The sequence below is a fragment of the Puma concolor genome, chromosome D1 (assembly GCF_028749965.1).
Source record: "Puma concolor isolate L17-30 chromosome D1, mPumCon1.1.hap2, whole genome shotgun sequence".
Taxonomy (NCBI): domain Eukaryota; kingdom Metazoa; phylum Chordata; class Mammalia; order Carnivora; family Felidae; genus Puma; species Puma concolor.
In genome coordinates this window covers 70,058,660-70,073,350 of record NC_141676.1, presented here as the reverse complement: position 1 = coordinate 70,073,350, position 14,691 = coordinate 70,058,660, and the positions used below count along the sequence as shown (strand labels likewise).

At 46.8% G+C, this 14,691-nt stretch overlaps 1 protein-coding gene across 3 annotated transcripts in view; it reads left to right on the top strand.

The window, feature by feature from the left end:
* Positions 1-14,691, top strand: part of ME3 (malic enzyme 3) — a 193,403-nt gene that overhangs the window by 144,124 nt on the left and 34,588 nt on the right. For all 3 annotated transcript variants that reach the window (XM_086678527.1, XM_086678526.1, XM_086678528.1), the window contains one exon: positions 4,286-4,389. In XM_086678527.1, the coding sequence (XP_086534653.1) occupies positions 4,286-4,389 (104 nt within the window). The remainder of the gene's footprint in view (positions 1-4,285; positions 4,390-14,691) is intronic.

Genomic DNA, 14,691 nt, shown 5'->3' with positions numbered 1-14,691 from the left:
GATAGCCTGACCTTCCCAGCCACTGCTGAGTTCCTCCAGAGGACCAGGCAGAGGACAAGCCACCCCCAGGTCAGCTGTTCCCCTCCTACATGGAATATTGGGGAGAAGGGACACAGTCATGAGGTCCAGTCAAAGCAAGGCTTAGCTGCTTTCTGGCTGTGTGCGTTTGGGCAATTTCCGTAAACTGTCCACCTTCCTCATCTGTGAAATGGGGATGAGAATAGGTAAGACAGAGGATCGAATTACTTTTGATTCAGTAGTAAATTACTTGAAAGTTCTATACAAATATTTTCAGTATTTATATTTCAGTATTATCTCCATATAGAAACTTTATTTCCAATTTTTTGTGTGTGCTTAGGAAGTATTTCAGGCATAAAACATTTTAATATAAAAGCAAAATATAAAGACTCTTCTAAAGCTTTCGTAGTCACTCTTATGTCTCAGTAGTACCTCGTTTTGGTTGACCTTTGATTCTAAACATAGATATACTGAGAAAGTTTTGGAAAATCCTAAAATTATTCAGTACCTCTGGAGAATTTGCCTTGCCCCACAAACCACACACACAGCACTGAGAAACTCACTTTTCGCTGCCTGATAGTACCAGTGATTCAAATCTTCACTTTGGCAACGTTACAGATTGTAACTCACTGCTGGACCCTTTAAGTCTGTATAAGAACTAAAACTGTGAGTCTTTTCTGCAGATGCTGAGAATTATACTGTTTCTATATGTGTATGCCCTTCAGGGCTGTGTGTGTGCGTGTGTGTATATGTGTTTCGGATAGCTGAAATTACATCTGTGCCCTTTTATATCCTGCTCTTTTCACTTAAAATAATCTCATACACAGGGTGCCCGGGTGGCTTAGTCAGTTGAGTGTTTGATTTCGGCTCAGGTCATGATCTCACGATTCGAAGGTTCCAGCCCCGTGTTGGGTTCTGTGCTAATAGCTCAGAGCCTGGAGCCTGCTTCAAATTCTCTGTCTCCCCTTCTCTCTGCCCCTTCCCCGCTCATGCTCTATCTCTCTCCTTCAAAAATAAACATTAAAAAAAAGGTTTAAATAACCTCATTAAATAACCACATTTGTCCAGGTGGCTGCACAGTTTTAAAAACCACTAACTTTAATGACTGTCTAGCTTTCCATCAAGTCCTCACAACATTTACTTTATGGTGTGCCCTTGGCTGGATGTTTCCTGCCCCTAAGTGGCTTTTTCAGGGTCACCTTGAAGGTGGCACGTGAAGGGTGGGCACCTGAATGCCCACCGTCATCCTTTAGTCTAATAAACACACATGCCTGCCAGGGCAGAATCCTAAACTGTCTCAGGGAGGTATAATCTGGAGGTGAAGAGAGTGAGAGTCGAAGGATAGGGCTGACCCTCTTGCTAAATGTAGACTGTGGTGCTTTGCAGAAAGCTCTACACCTACCTTGGGTTGTGTGCACTTGGGATCGGGGTTGAGGGTTTAGGAAGGCAGATACTTCCTGCCTAGTCTTGTCTGTCCCCTACACTTTTGCATAACCACGTCTGTAGCACTCTCAAGACAGTATGGGTCTAGAGCAGTGTCTTTAACAAAAATAACTCCATTCTGGTGGATGTGCAAAAGAGCTGCCCGAGCTTTGTGGCTCTGTGGGGAGGACCGTGGGCTCTGGAGCCAGGCAGCCTGAGTTTGAGTCCTGACTCTTCCACTTACCAGCCTGAGGTCTGTGCACCCGATCCTCTGAGAAACAGAGGTGTGAAAGGTTTGTTGGGGAACACCCAGGAAGAATAAAGGGGGAAGCAGGAGCAGCTGGTGAGTGGGTGGGGCCTTCAGGCTACAGTGTAGATCTGACCCCCTTGAAAGGAGAGAAGGAAGGAAGGAGACCTCAGTCAGAAGACCCCAGCCCGGGTGTGTGTCTGACTTTGGCTCAGGTCATGATCTCATGGTTTGTGAGTTTGAGCCCCACATCAGGCTCTGTGCTGACAGCTCAGAGCCTGGAGCCTGCTTCGGATTCTGTGTCTCCCTCTCTCTCTGCCCCTCCCTCACTTGCACTCTGTCTCTATGAATTAATTAAGAAGATCCCAGTCTGCAGTGTGGTCCTGGGAAAGCCTCAGGAAGGTTGATGGAAAACCCAAGCCCGGGTTGCCTGCACAGAGGGTTGGCCCAGCATTGGCCAGGCATCTGCTGTGCGTGGCCATGGCTGGGAGCAGCCCAGAGACAGCATGGCAGCTGAAGGCTGTCCACTCAACTCCTCTTCCTCAGCAGGTTCTCTTAAGGGAGTTCTGAGCCACACACCTCTGTGGATGTCCCACCTCTTAGGGGAGAATTGCATACTTAGAATGTTCCTTAGCATGTGGCACATACGAAGCGCTGTGAAAGTTAAAGCTGCTGTCATCACTTTATGGCGTATGTTAAAACTCACAAAGCTCTCTCACAGACATTATTTCTTTTAATCATCATAAGCACACTTTCCAGCTGGCGTCTCATTCCCTTTTGACAAATGAGAAGACAGGTCCAAGGGGTCCTGTGATTTGCCCAAGGTCACGGCTAGTCTGTGATGGGGGTCAGATTTGGGGCGGGGTGGGGGGGAGCTTCCATTTGAGGTCAGGACTGTGGGGTCCTTATCTCTGCATCCTACAATGCAGAGATGAGCGTAACATGATGCTTATCCTCAAGGAGCTCATAGTTTTGGTGCTGCAGACACAAAACTTCTGGAGACGCTCACACACAGAATCACTTACTGTTTCCTGAATATACCAGGCACTTTTCCCTCCTTCTGCCTCCAGCCCCCAGCCCTTCCCTATGCTGACTCCACCTGGAGAGCCCAGCCTGTCAAAATCTGCCCATCTTTGTTTTGTTTTTTGAGAGAGTGTGCAAGCACGTGAGTGGTAAAGGGGCAGAGAGAGAAAGAGGGGGACGGAGGATGTGAAGCAGGCCCTGCACTGACAGCAGCGAGCCTGATGTGGGGCTTGAACCCACAAACCGTGAGATCGTGACCTGAGCAGAAGCCAGATGCTGAACCCACTGAGCCACCCAGGAGCCCCACTGTGTCTTTTAATGCTCGACTATTTCCCCCATGACAGTCACCGCCTATCCCCCAGTGGGAATTACTTTACTCCTTCCCTGTGCTTCCATGTGCCAGACTTAGTGCCAAAACAGTGTCACTCTTCACTGTAGTAGAGTTTGTTTACTCATGAGCCCCCTGCAGTAGACGGTGAGCACCTTGAAGGCAACAACCACTCCTTACTCATTTACAGACCCCAGGAGGGCCCAGTGTCAGCAGTAACAGACCGGCAGTAAATGTGCATGATCGGGTCCACTGATTGTGTAGGGTGTGTGTGTGAGGGGTTAGAGAAGAGGTGGGAAGTTGGCCAGTGGCAGACACAGAAGATAACCAGAGTGTGTGAGGGCTGTGACAGAAAGAGCTGCAAGAGGTGGAATGGGGGGACCCCTAACACAGGAGGTATTCCGCAGGGGGACATCTTTCTTGAGCGGAAATGTCTGGTTGTATCATTGTATCCTTGTACCCTCAGGGACTAGCACAGTGCCAGGCACGTGGTAGGTATTCAGTGAGATTTCTTTTGAATGAATAAAGTGTTTTCTAATTTGAATTCAGATCTGTGACTTTGGACGAGACCCAATACCTCAATCCAGATGCTGTCTAGAGCCCCAAATAGATGTTTGGCAGTGTTTAGAGACATTTTTTCTTGTCATAACTGGGGGTGCTACTGACTTCTAATGGATAGAGGCCTGAGATGCTGCTAAATATTCTACAATGTGCAGATCAGCCCTCTCATCAAAGAATTCCAAGCCAAAATGTCAATAGTGCCAGTATTGGGAAACCTTGAAATAAACCCAGAGCAGGGGCACCTGGGTGGCTCAGTCGGTTAAGTGTCCGACTCTTGATTTCAGCTCAGGTCAGATCTAATGGTTCATGAGTTTGAGCCCCACGTCCGGCTCTGCACTTACAGCACAGAACCTGTTTGGGCTCTGTCCCTCCCTGGCTCATTCTCTCCCTCTCCCTCTCTCAAAATAAATAAACATTTTTTTAATTAAAAAAAACCAGAGCACCTGCAGCCAGGGGTTGGAAGACCACATCTGAGAGAGGATTTTCTGTGTCAAAGCATCCTTGTTTCCTAACATTGGAACCATCTAGGAGTCCCACCTCAGTCAGTGGCCTAGCCTCCAGACCCTTCTAGGGATGACACCTGGCGAGGCAGGTCGGGCAGCCAGCGTCCAGCTCCCTCCGCCCCCTCTCCCTGGTCCTTCCCACTAAACCAGGACAGTTGAACAAACGGATGCTGTCTTCTCCAGGAGCTGCTCAGAGACCCCCTGTACATTGGGTTGAAACACCAGCGTGTGCGTGGGAAGGAGTACGATGACCTGCTGGACGAGTTCATGCAGGCTGTGACAGACAAGTAAGTGGGTCAGCTTATTCCTTTTGAAAAAGGACTCTTGGGAGATGGTCTGGATCAGGCCAACACCGTATCTGACTGTTCAGCAGATGCACAAACAAGAGGCAGGAGATGCATGCTTTTCTGAGTGTTCTGAAAGTTGCAACTTGACCCCGTGTATCTGGAAGACTCAAAGCCATTGGGTTTGTTCCGTGGGAGACTCTTTGAGAACAGAGGGGAGAGGGAAGAGGGTTGATGACTGAGAGCCTAAGTGCCCGATGTCCCAGAAAGAAAACCCCTTTGCTGAGCTGTTCTGGGCTCTTGGCATGAACAGGGATGTAGTGAGTGGTGGAGAAAAGAAGTGTGCCCTTCTGACAGACTGGCTTGGGAAGGCAGCTTGCCACACCAGCCATCATTTCCACCTGTACGTGAGGACCAGGCAGCATTAATGAACCACCATAGCAGGTCACACGGCTATGGGCCTGCAGAATTTATGAGGTGTCATCTGTGCTCTGGGGTATGTGATATTGGTGGCTTCAGCCCCCCTCACCTGCCCCATCTGTGTGCCATCACAGCCACCCACACGCCCTGCTGTGGCTGGCATGGTCCTGGGATGGAGTTCTGGAAATAGCCTCTCCACCCACCCATGTATAGTCTGACAGGCAAGTCAGTCAAGACAGACTTTCAGCAGCTGGGCAGACCCCTGAAGACCCCGCAGGTCCCCTAGTCACTTGAGAACCTCCAGCCTTTGTTGCTGTCCCAAGAGTGCCCAGGTCATGGCAGAGCTGGACTGGGCATCTGGGGCAAAGTACTCCCTTGCCTATGCTCAGCTGCTCAGAGCAAAGCAGTGGGCTGGGAAGAGAGCTGCTCTGGCCTCTGCAGCTTTGGGGGCAGGAAAACTAGATCTGACTCTTGACCCCATCTCCTCTAGGTCTATGATGTCATTGAATAGGTTCCTGAGCTTTTAACTTTCCTCATCTGGTACCTATGAGGGGATAAGATGCAAGCATTTTATTGTTGTGTTTTTTGTTTTTTAAGATGAAAGAAAATAATACTGTAATTATATGGAATGTGAATGATCCTGTAGAAAAGCAGAAATTAGTAATGGAGTGTGGGGTCAGGGGGGTGGGGTCCAAAGTTCCCAAGTAAGCAAGAGGGTGAGAGTCTGGTGCACACCTGAAGAGCTTACCTTTAGATGAGCGCACAGATGCCCATCCACAGGGACAGAGAGGCACAGGCATGGGTAGGTGGGTAGATGTGGTGGGGGCTGGGGATAGAAGGTCCACTAACCGAGGACAAGGTCATCCACAGAGAGTAAGGATGGGGCAGAGGTGGTGGAGGTTTAAGGCTAGAGAAGGTATGACCTGAAATGTCCAAACTAGGGTACGTGAGGATGCTTGCTGGACAGCCCCATGGCCCCCCACAAATCACTAGTCATGAATTTAACCTATTTCTGTGTTTTTTTTTTCCTCTGGCTAGTTTCAGCTATCTGGATACAGGACAGGAAGAGGCAGAAAGTAGGATTTAGTCAAGGTTGGATTTTGATAGGCAAGAGAGAAAAAGAGAACTGTGAGTGTATTCAAGGGGGGTGATTATAATGATGTGTCCTGAGGTCTATGCTAAGAAGGGACATGAGGACATGGCAGGGGCAGAGGAGAATAGGGGATAGTGACATGATCAAGGGATAGTAAGTCCTAATGGGGCTTAAGAATTATTGAGGTAGGTAAAAGATCAAATGAGCTGGCCACAAAGGAGGTGGTAATCAGAAAGCTAGGTGCTCACAACTGAGATTATAGAGGAAGTGTTTCTATTGAGATATAACCACCAGAGCACCTGGGGGTCAAGTGCATTAATAGAAGCATAGTGTCTAGAACAAGAGAGGTGAATGTCCCAGCTCATTCTCCCCCTTTCAGGCCATCCTGAACACCAGATTCGGTTCTGGACAAGACACTTAAGGGTCATAACTTACCTGAAGTGCCTTTGGAGAACAGTAACCATGACAGTGAGGGAGGGTTTCAAAGGCTTAGCCTGGTGGGGAGGAGGCTTGGGGGCTGCTTTGTCAGTATCAGGGTGAGGTACACCTCCAGATAGCTGAAAGCAATTGTTCCAGAAGAGGGCTCAACTTGTTTCTGTATACCCACCTAGAGAGGAACCAATTGGTAGAATGCCAAAAGAGGCAGTTTTCAGCTCAAAAGAAATTAGAACTATCCCATGGTGCACTAGACTGTCTGTGGGAATGAGTTCCTCATCACAGAACAGGTTCAAGAGTAGATTATGGGTGATGTGATTATAGGAGGAAATTTAAGCATCAGAGACTCTTTTTTAGGATGCTTCCTACCCCGTATTACTTTTGGACTACATAAGATCCCTGCATGGCTGGCAGGATAGGTAATACTGTTCCCATTTTATGGAAGAGGACACTGAGGCCCCGAGAGGCTAAGGAACCTGTCTTAGGTCCCACAGTGTCAGGCAGGACTGCTGGCTGAACCTGGGTCTGCTGGCTCTAAAACCAGACTGCTTTCCACAGTGCAGTTACCTGCAGAGGAAGGGAAGGGAATGGAAGGGGCTTGGAGAGCCCGGTTTCTGCTTCCTGTTTCCAGGGCCTACTGCTTATCTGATGAGTCAGAAGTTGTTCCTTGATTCCCCAGAGAGAAGTCTTCCTATGCGTGTGAGAAGGTTAGATAAACGAGGATATAAGAGGCTCTTCCATTTATCATCAGAATCAGCTCACAGTCTAAGACATGCAGGCAGTCAGGGTGGGGGGCTGGGGAGGGGCGTGCGTCAGCCAAGAGGAATGTGTCCTCAAGTGGAGATGGTGATGAGTTGACAGTTGCTTGTTTTGACTCTCTAATAAGCTAAAGCAGATGTTTCTGTGGATACTGTAGGTGGGAAATGAGCTGGTCTCCCCAGGCACTCTGGGGAATATAGTAGCCCCGAGATCGGATGCCCGGACGGGGGGTGAGTCAGCAGCCCTGAAACCAAACACAGTGTATTTTAAGAAAGAACTTTGGGAAATGTTGACTCCTGCCTTCAACTTCCTTGTCTTTTTCCAAACATCCTGATAATGAAAACCCCCTATCCCCTGATGGGGGTGTATCTTAAGGTTTTTTTGGCCTTAAAGAGTCACTGTAGCTCAGTTACTATCCTGGGGTTTGGCCACTGGGGAGGAGGACCCTCCAGGGTAGAAGGAATCTCAGCAGTAAATATCTATCAGTGGGCTGCTCAAAGCTGAGACATAGCCTGCCACTCCAGTAGGGAACACTAGTCATTCCATCCTCCCTGCTCTCTCTGCAACACGGTGGGACCCAGAACACTGCACCTGAGTGACACATTTGCCCCTGTGGTTTCCACTTACATGTTTGGTTACTTACAGTAGAATGGATGGGAATGGTCTGTTTTAAGTTTGCACCTGTAGCCCTGGCCCCATCTGATGCTTGGACAGAGTTTGTGGTCAGCAGCCGCGTCAGCCTTTTGACGGGCTTGGGAGGGAAACCACCCCCTTTCTCTGTAGCTCCCAACTCTAAACTAGAGGTTTCTAAGCTGTTGAGAGGAGTGATAAAGAAAACAAATGAGAGTTTAAAAAAACAGTAACAACAACAAACCTTTTTTTTATGTTTATTGATTTTTGAGAAAGAGAGAAACAGAATGCAAGCAGGAGAGGGGCAGAGAGGGAGACACAGAATCTGAAGCAGGCTCCAGGCTCTGAGCTATCAGCACAGAGCCCAACATGGGGCTTGAACTCATGGACTGTGAGATCATGACCTGAGCCGAAGTCGGACGCTTAACCGACTGAGCCACCCAGATGCCCCTTGACTTAAAAAAAATTTGTGCTTTTTAGTTCAAGAAAATTTTCTTTTTGAGTCTCTTCAGCTTTCTGCCTCTGGTTCTCTCTTTCAGTCTCTCTCTCTTTCTGTCTTTGTCTTCTCTCTCTCAGTCCCTCTCTCTCTCACACACGATCCTACACTTGATACCTGAGGCCACACCATAGCGGGACTGGCACAATAAAATTTCTACCACATTCCACTACTTAAAGCAAATTGTAGATCCATACCAGATGTTAAGGGAGGAGATAACACAGGACAAAAATACCAGGAGTCATGGTTCATTGGGGAGCATCATCCCCTTGCATAACTGAACATCTCTTTGTGTGGCATTTCTTAATACAAAAATGAGAAACAGAAACTTGCCCAAGAAGAAAAAAAATCACTAAACTGCCTTGAGATTACCCCACCAGTTCTGACATCTAGCCCCCCTGTACTGTGCTCTTGGAGCTGGAAAGAAGCCTTTGATGGCCTCACCTGCCACCATCTCAGCTCCACTCACACTTGCCTTGCTGTTCCTTCCACATGTCATTTTGTTAGAGCCGCATGCAGAGCCTTCATGCTTCCTTCCCCAGTCATGAATATGCTTCCATTTGCATGGCTCTTCCCTTCTCATCATTCAGGCTCAGAGATGGAGCCCCACACCCACACAGCAGGGTCAAGTGCTGAGACCCGTACCAGGCAGTATGTTGGCACCGACAGTCCTGCAGAAGACTGGGAGCCTTCAGTGGCTGACGCTCTCAGTGAAGAAGAAACAGGCTGTGCTCAGCAAGCCTGACAAACGACAAGGTGCTTGTGAGGGGGAAGAATGTTTGGAAGAAACCAAAACCTTAAGCCTTCACCATATGTGATTTGGAGTCCACATTTATAACATACACAAGGTTAAGAGCTGAGTACAAAATATTTTCCCCTGCCAGTGATACAGCTGGGGAACCTGGCAGAAGGAAAAGTAGAGGTACCTGGGTGGCTCAGTCGTTTGAGCATCCAACTCTTGGTTTCTGCTCAGGTCATGATCTCATGGTTTGTGGGGTTGAGCCCCATGTCAGGGTCAGCACTGAGGGCACAGAGTCTGGGAGTCTTTCTCTCTCCCTTTCTCTGCCCCTCTTTTTCTCTCTCTCTCAAAAATAAATAAATTAAAAAAAATTTTTTTAACGTTTATTTTTGAGACAGAGAGAGACTGAGCATGAACAGGGGAGGGGCAGAGAGGGAGGGAGACACAGAATCTGAAACAGGCTCCAGGCTCTGAGCTGTCAGCACAGAGCCCGATGCAGGGCTCGAACTCATGGACCGCGAGATCATGACCTGAGCCGAAGTCGGACGCTTAACCGACCAAGCCACCCAGGCGCCCCCCAAAAAAATTTTTTTAGTTAAAAGAAGGAAAAGTAAAACTGCTCTATAGGGACACTCCCACGAGCCATGCTGTGTGGAACTCCTTGAGGGGAAAACAGCTCCCCAATGAAAATAAATTCATGCTTCACAATAATCCACATGGAAACAGTCCACACTGTGGGAAAATCATATATACAGCTAATAGAAGACTTAGAACCCCAGAAAAATGAATTATCCTCAGAAAGATTATAAAGCAGCTTTACTTAAATGTATTAAGGAGATAATTTTCACAAGACTGATGTAATGAGGAAAGTACCCAACACTTGGGGAAAAAAAAGAAAAAATGCAAGCAAATTTGAAAAGGAACCAAAACAAAACAAAAGCCTCCTGCAACTGAAAAACAGAGTCCTGGAAATCCAGCAGAGTATGCTAGTATTAGGGCAGGACATCTTCAGAAATCCCAAGCCCTCAAAAAGTACTACCTGTGGGGGGGGTGCATGGGTGACTCAGTCAGTTAAGCGTCCAACTTCAGGTCATGATCTCGTGGTTTGTGACTTCGAGCCCCACATGGGGTTCTGTGCTGATAGCACAGAGGTTGGAGCTTGCTTCAGACTGTAGCGCGCGCTCTCTCTCTCTCTCACTCTCTGCCTGCCTGCCCCCCTGCTCATGCTCTCTCTCTCACTCTGACAAATAATATATAAACATTAAAAAAAAAGTACTACCTGGGGGTATTTCAGGCACTCTCCATTCCTATACCTGATTATCCAGAAAGGAAATGGGACACCAATGTGTTTTATCAGGAAAGATTTTTTCTGAGCCACTACTCATGAAACGAGCATTTCGCAAAGAAAAGAAAGGATGGATAAGCCCAGAGCCCCCAAGTCCAAGCCTCATCTCTCCATGCCAGAGGGGATATAGCAATTCCAAACAATCCATAGCACAGTACATTACTAATTCTCATTTTCTCTTTCTCTGTATTGTGTTCATTCACACACAGTTTTTTCTTATTCTATCAGATTTATTTTATTAGGCTTAACCAGATTGCTTTTTCATAAGTTAGATAACTGGTAAAAATTCTGAAAAACAAATGATTTCATCAAGTTTTTTCTAAAAAGAAAAAACTATCTGGATGCTTCTACAGCAAGCTGTGAACAGTGACTACAGTTAAGGGATGCAGTTGCCAGGGGTGTTTTCTTTCCAAGGCATCCATTTCTGTAACATTTGATTGTGGACAGGCATCTGTTTTGTGATTAGAAAAAATAATGAATTGTTTTATAATGAGTTAAGCAGCTGATTGTTGCCCATAAATAGTTCCTTATGTTAAAAAAAACAAAACAAAACAAAAAAAAAAAAAACAGTCCACTAAAGAAAGAAAGAAGCAAGCAACAATATCACTCTTCTCCCTTTGGTGAATTCAATGCTAGGCTAACCTAGGCTCTTCTAGACAACAAAGCAACTCACTTACATTAAGTCATTTACTACAGTAGTCCTATTAGGTAGATAACAATTATTGTCCTGTCCCACTAAAATAGAAGTTCCAAGGGAGGGATCTTTGACTCTTCTGTTCACTGCTACCCCTCAAGCACCCAGAACAATGCTGACTATGCTGTGGATTTTCAATAAACATGTGCTGAATGCACAGTTTACATATGAGGAAACCGAGGCACAGAAAGGTTAGGGAGCTTGTCCAAGATCACACATCCGGTAAATGGTGGAGCCAAGCTGTGAACTGAAGTGGTCTAACTCCAGAACCCACCCTCTAACTTGGATACTTTCTGTTTCTGTTATTTTACATGAAAGACCGTTCAACATAATCCAGACACCTTCTTGATACGGTCGTCAGGGAAGATAAATGGGAGGAAGGTCTTTTGGAAACTATCCTACTTAGCATACTCCTGTCTTTTCTCTCCGGCTTGTTCTAGGGCATGGTTAGTGACCCACCCATCCTCACCAGAAGGGGGGCTCTGGAGGAACCAGCCATCAACTCTCATTTTCAAAACTCCATAGCTACCAGCAGTGAGGGAAGCACCTTCTTTGTTTTTTATTTTTCATTGAGATATAATTGACCTATAGTGTCCATTTAGGGTAAACAACCTGTTGATTGTATGTGTGTGTATATGTGTGTGTGTGTGCGTGTGTGTATTGCAGTATGCACCATAGGGTTAGCTATCACATCACTTAATTATCATTTCTTTTTTGTGATGGGAAAATTCTCCAGCATCTGGGTCAGCTATCTGGCACTTCTTGATTCTTCCTTCTTTAATGGTGGTCCTATTGCCCCATCACTCACCAGAGCTGGGCGCCCCCTCCAGGGTTTTTCGTAAAGTACAAGTCTACCTCATGCACTCAGCCCCCAAGGGAAAAGCTGAGGCTCTTTGGCTCTAAGCTTCTCCCGGTGGTTTTAAAATGATACAAACAAAGGAAAAGCATGTGACATCTGGACTACAAAGAAATTTTCAAGATTTCATCTTAATTTTAAGAGATTGTAAAAAGCATAATTGTTCGCTCCCAGCCCTGATAATGATGTTTCAAGGGAGTGTTCCCTTTCTGAGTCGTTCTCAGCAGAGACAGTCAGTACTCATTATTTTCACATATAATGAATTTTAGGATGCCTTCTGCGGTTCAATCTATGTCTTCCCTCATTTTCCCATTTCCCTCCCTAGGACTGTAATCCCACAGTCTTAGAACCCCAGAACAAGAAACAACCTGTACACTTGATCCAAGTCTGGCACTTCATAAGTGGGGAAACTGGGACCCAGGAAGAAAATTATTTCCCTATGGTCATATAATGATAAAAGCAGTGGGAAATTAAGGGGAACCTCTCCAGTTGTTTCCTCTCCTTCACTTAATTCATGAAATTTCTTCCACATTTCCTTTCTTCAGCCTTTATCATTTCCTTCTCTGTGCCCCAGAGTGTGGCCAGTACAAAGTGCACACCCATCCCAAAGAAGTCAGTTCTTCCTAAGATTGTAACATGGACACATAAAATAATCAGAAAAATAGTCCAAGGCAGCACCTGTTTATTTATTCATGTATTTATCTGTACATTCATTCAGAGGAAACATTTATTGAACATAGTGGTAAGTCAGAAATATCCTTTGCTCTGAAAGAGTTTATAATCAACTAGGGAAAAAAAGAAAGATGCTCAAATAATTACTATTGAGTTGTATAGATTTAATGTGTGCCTATTTAATGGCCCTGCCTGCAGTGTCCTTCAAGGCTGGTAGGGGGAATACAGTGGTCAGAGCACTTGGGACGTTTGGTTGGATTTAAAAGTTATGGCCTTCTTCCCAGAAAAGAGCTAGCAACTCACTTTTACAGAGCACCTACTCCGTGCTGGGGTGCTTTACATTTAATTATCACAGCAACCTTTAGGGATAGAGAAACTGAGGCTCAGAGAGGTCAAGTAACTTGTCCAAAATCACCGGGCTAGAAATTAACAAGAGTTTGGGCTCACCTCAAACGTATATGACTCCAAAACCTGAGGTCATTTACTACTGACCCTCTGCTGCCTGCTCTTCCCGCCTGGCTGGGAATGTCCTCCACTAGTGGCCTTATTTGTGTTAACTCGACCCTCGAGTTCAAGGGAATGGCCTGAACTAAGGTGACAGAGAGATACCTTGCTGTGGTCTCAGAGGAGCGCGTGGCTCCAAGGGGAGCTGATGTCATACCGATGTGTACAGTGGGGCACTCGTGTGGAGGGACTGTTCTCTGGCATTCAGTCATTCCTGCTTCCATGTGTTCATGACACTTACTGAGCCAGGCAAGCACAGGGCACTGGGCACACAGCAGCATGTTTGTTGGGTCTTCTAACACGGGTATCTGAAGCTGACTTGTCCAGAGCTGGAAGCAGCAAAGGGGGTCAGCGCTCCTTCTTCAGCTTTTGTGTCAAACAATGGCAAATAAGACTTTTCCCCTGTCCTCAAGGACACTGCTTCATGCTGCTTTGATCTCGTCTGTCCCCTAACCTAGCTTAGTCTTTCCTGGAGGGGGAACCTCCCCAGCTGTGCCTCACTTCCATCCAGAAAGCCCACAAACACAGACTGGGATTTCCAGTCTTACTATCTTCCACCCCCAACTAACTGTCATAATTAGGGTAGAATTTAGCCAGGTCTATGAGAGGCAGTTGAGACTCTTAGAAGGTTGGAGCTGTGACTGCAGGGCAGACTGTATGGTACAGGTAATGGAGTAGGTACACCTGCAGAGAGAGATCGGAATGAGCCACACTAATCAGAGAAGCTTCATGGAACATCAGCAGCTTTACGACAACTAAAATGTACAGCCTGTGGGCAGACCAGAGCTGGTGGAAATGCTGACACCCCTGAGCCGGCCAGCAATTTGGTTGCTGGGAAAAGTGCACAGGCTTTCTGAGCAGAAGGTTAAGGAGTGAGATGCTGTGCCCTAGAAGAGAAATCCAGTACTGACCTCTGACCTTTAAGAGGTCAAGAGGTCAGCAGATCAGCCACCATCCTCTTTCCACAATGGGATTTCTGGCGCCATTTTTGTGCTTGCCCAGGAACTCAGACAAACTGGGAAATTGAGGAGGAAATCCAAATTGTTCCTGAAGTGTTTTCTGTCTGGCCAGGGGTGGCCATCAGAGCAGTGACTGAGGAATTGCCACATTATTCTGGTACTTTTGCTTAGAAAATCACTGCTTCCTGTGACTGTCTTGTTACTTGATGGGAATTTTCCCCATTAGGCCAGAATGCCAGCTATAGGAGCCCGCCAGTCTGGCTGCCAGAGCCCAGCACACCGGGGGGATCTCCCGGTGCCAGACCTAGGAAGGGAAGGACCTTAGAGGTCCGCCCGCACCTCCTGGCTGGAGTTCCTTCCACAACTTCCGTGCCAAGTGGCATTTCAGTGACTACAGAATCCCTTCCAGTGACCCAGCGCTTGAAATCTCTACCTTATATATCACTGGAATTTGTGTCTTGCTGACTTCCACCTGTTGGCTCTACTTTTTCCTCCAAGGCCACATAAAATAAGTCTACTATATTATTCCTTGTCCACAGAACAGGCCTTCAAGTCTTTGAAGAAAATCATTATGCCTCGTTCCCCTTGGCTTTCTCTTTTCCAGGCTCAGTATTCCCACCTTCTCCAATCCATGGTTTCCAGTTTCCTCACCTACAGGATACTTTCCCCATCATGCTTGTGAATCCCTTCCCAACTCCTGCCG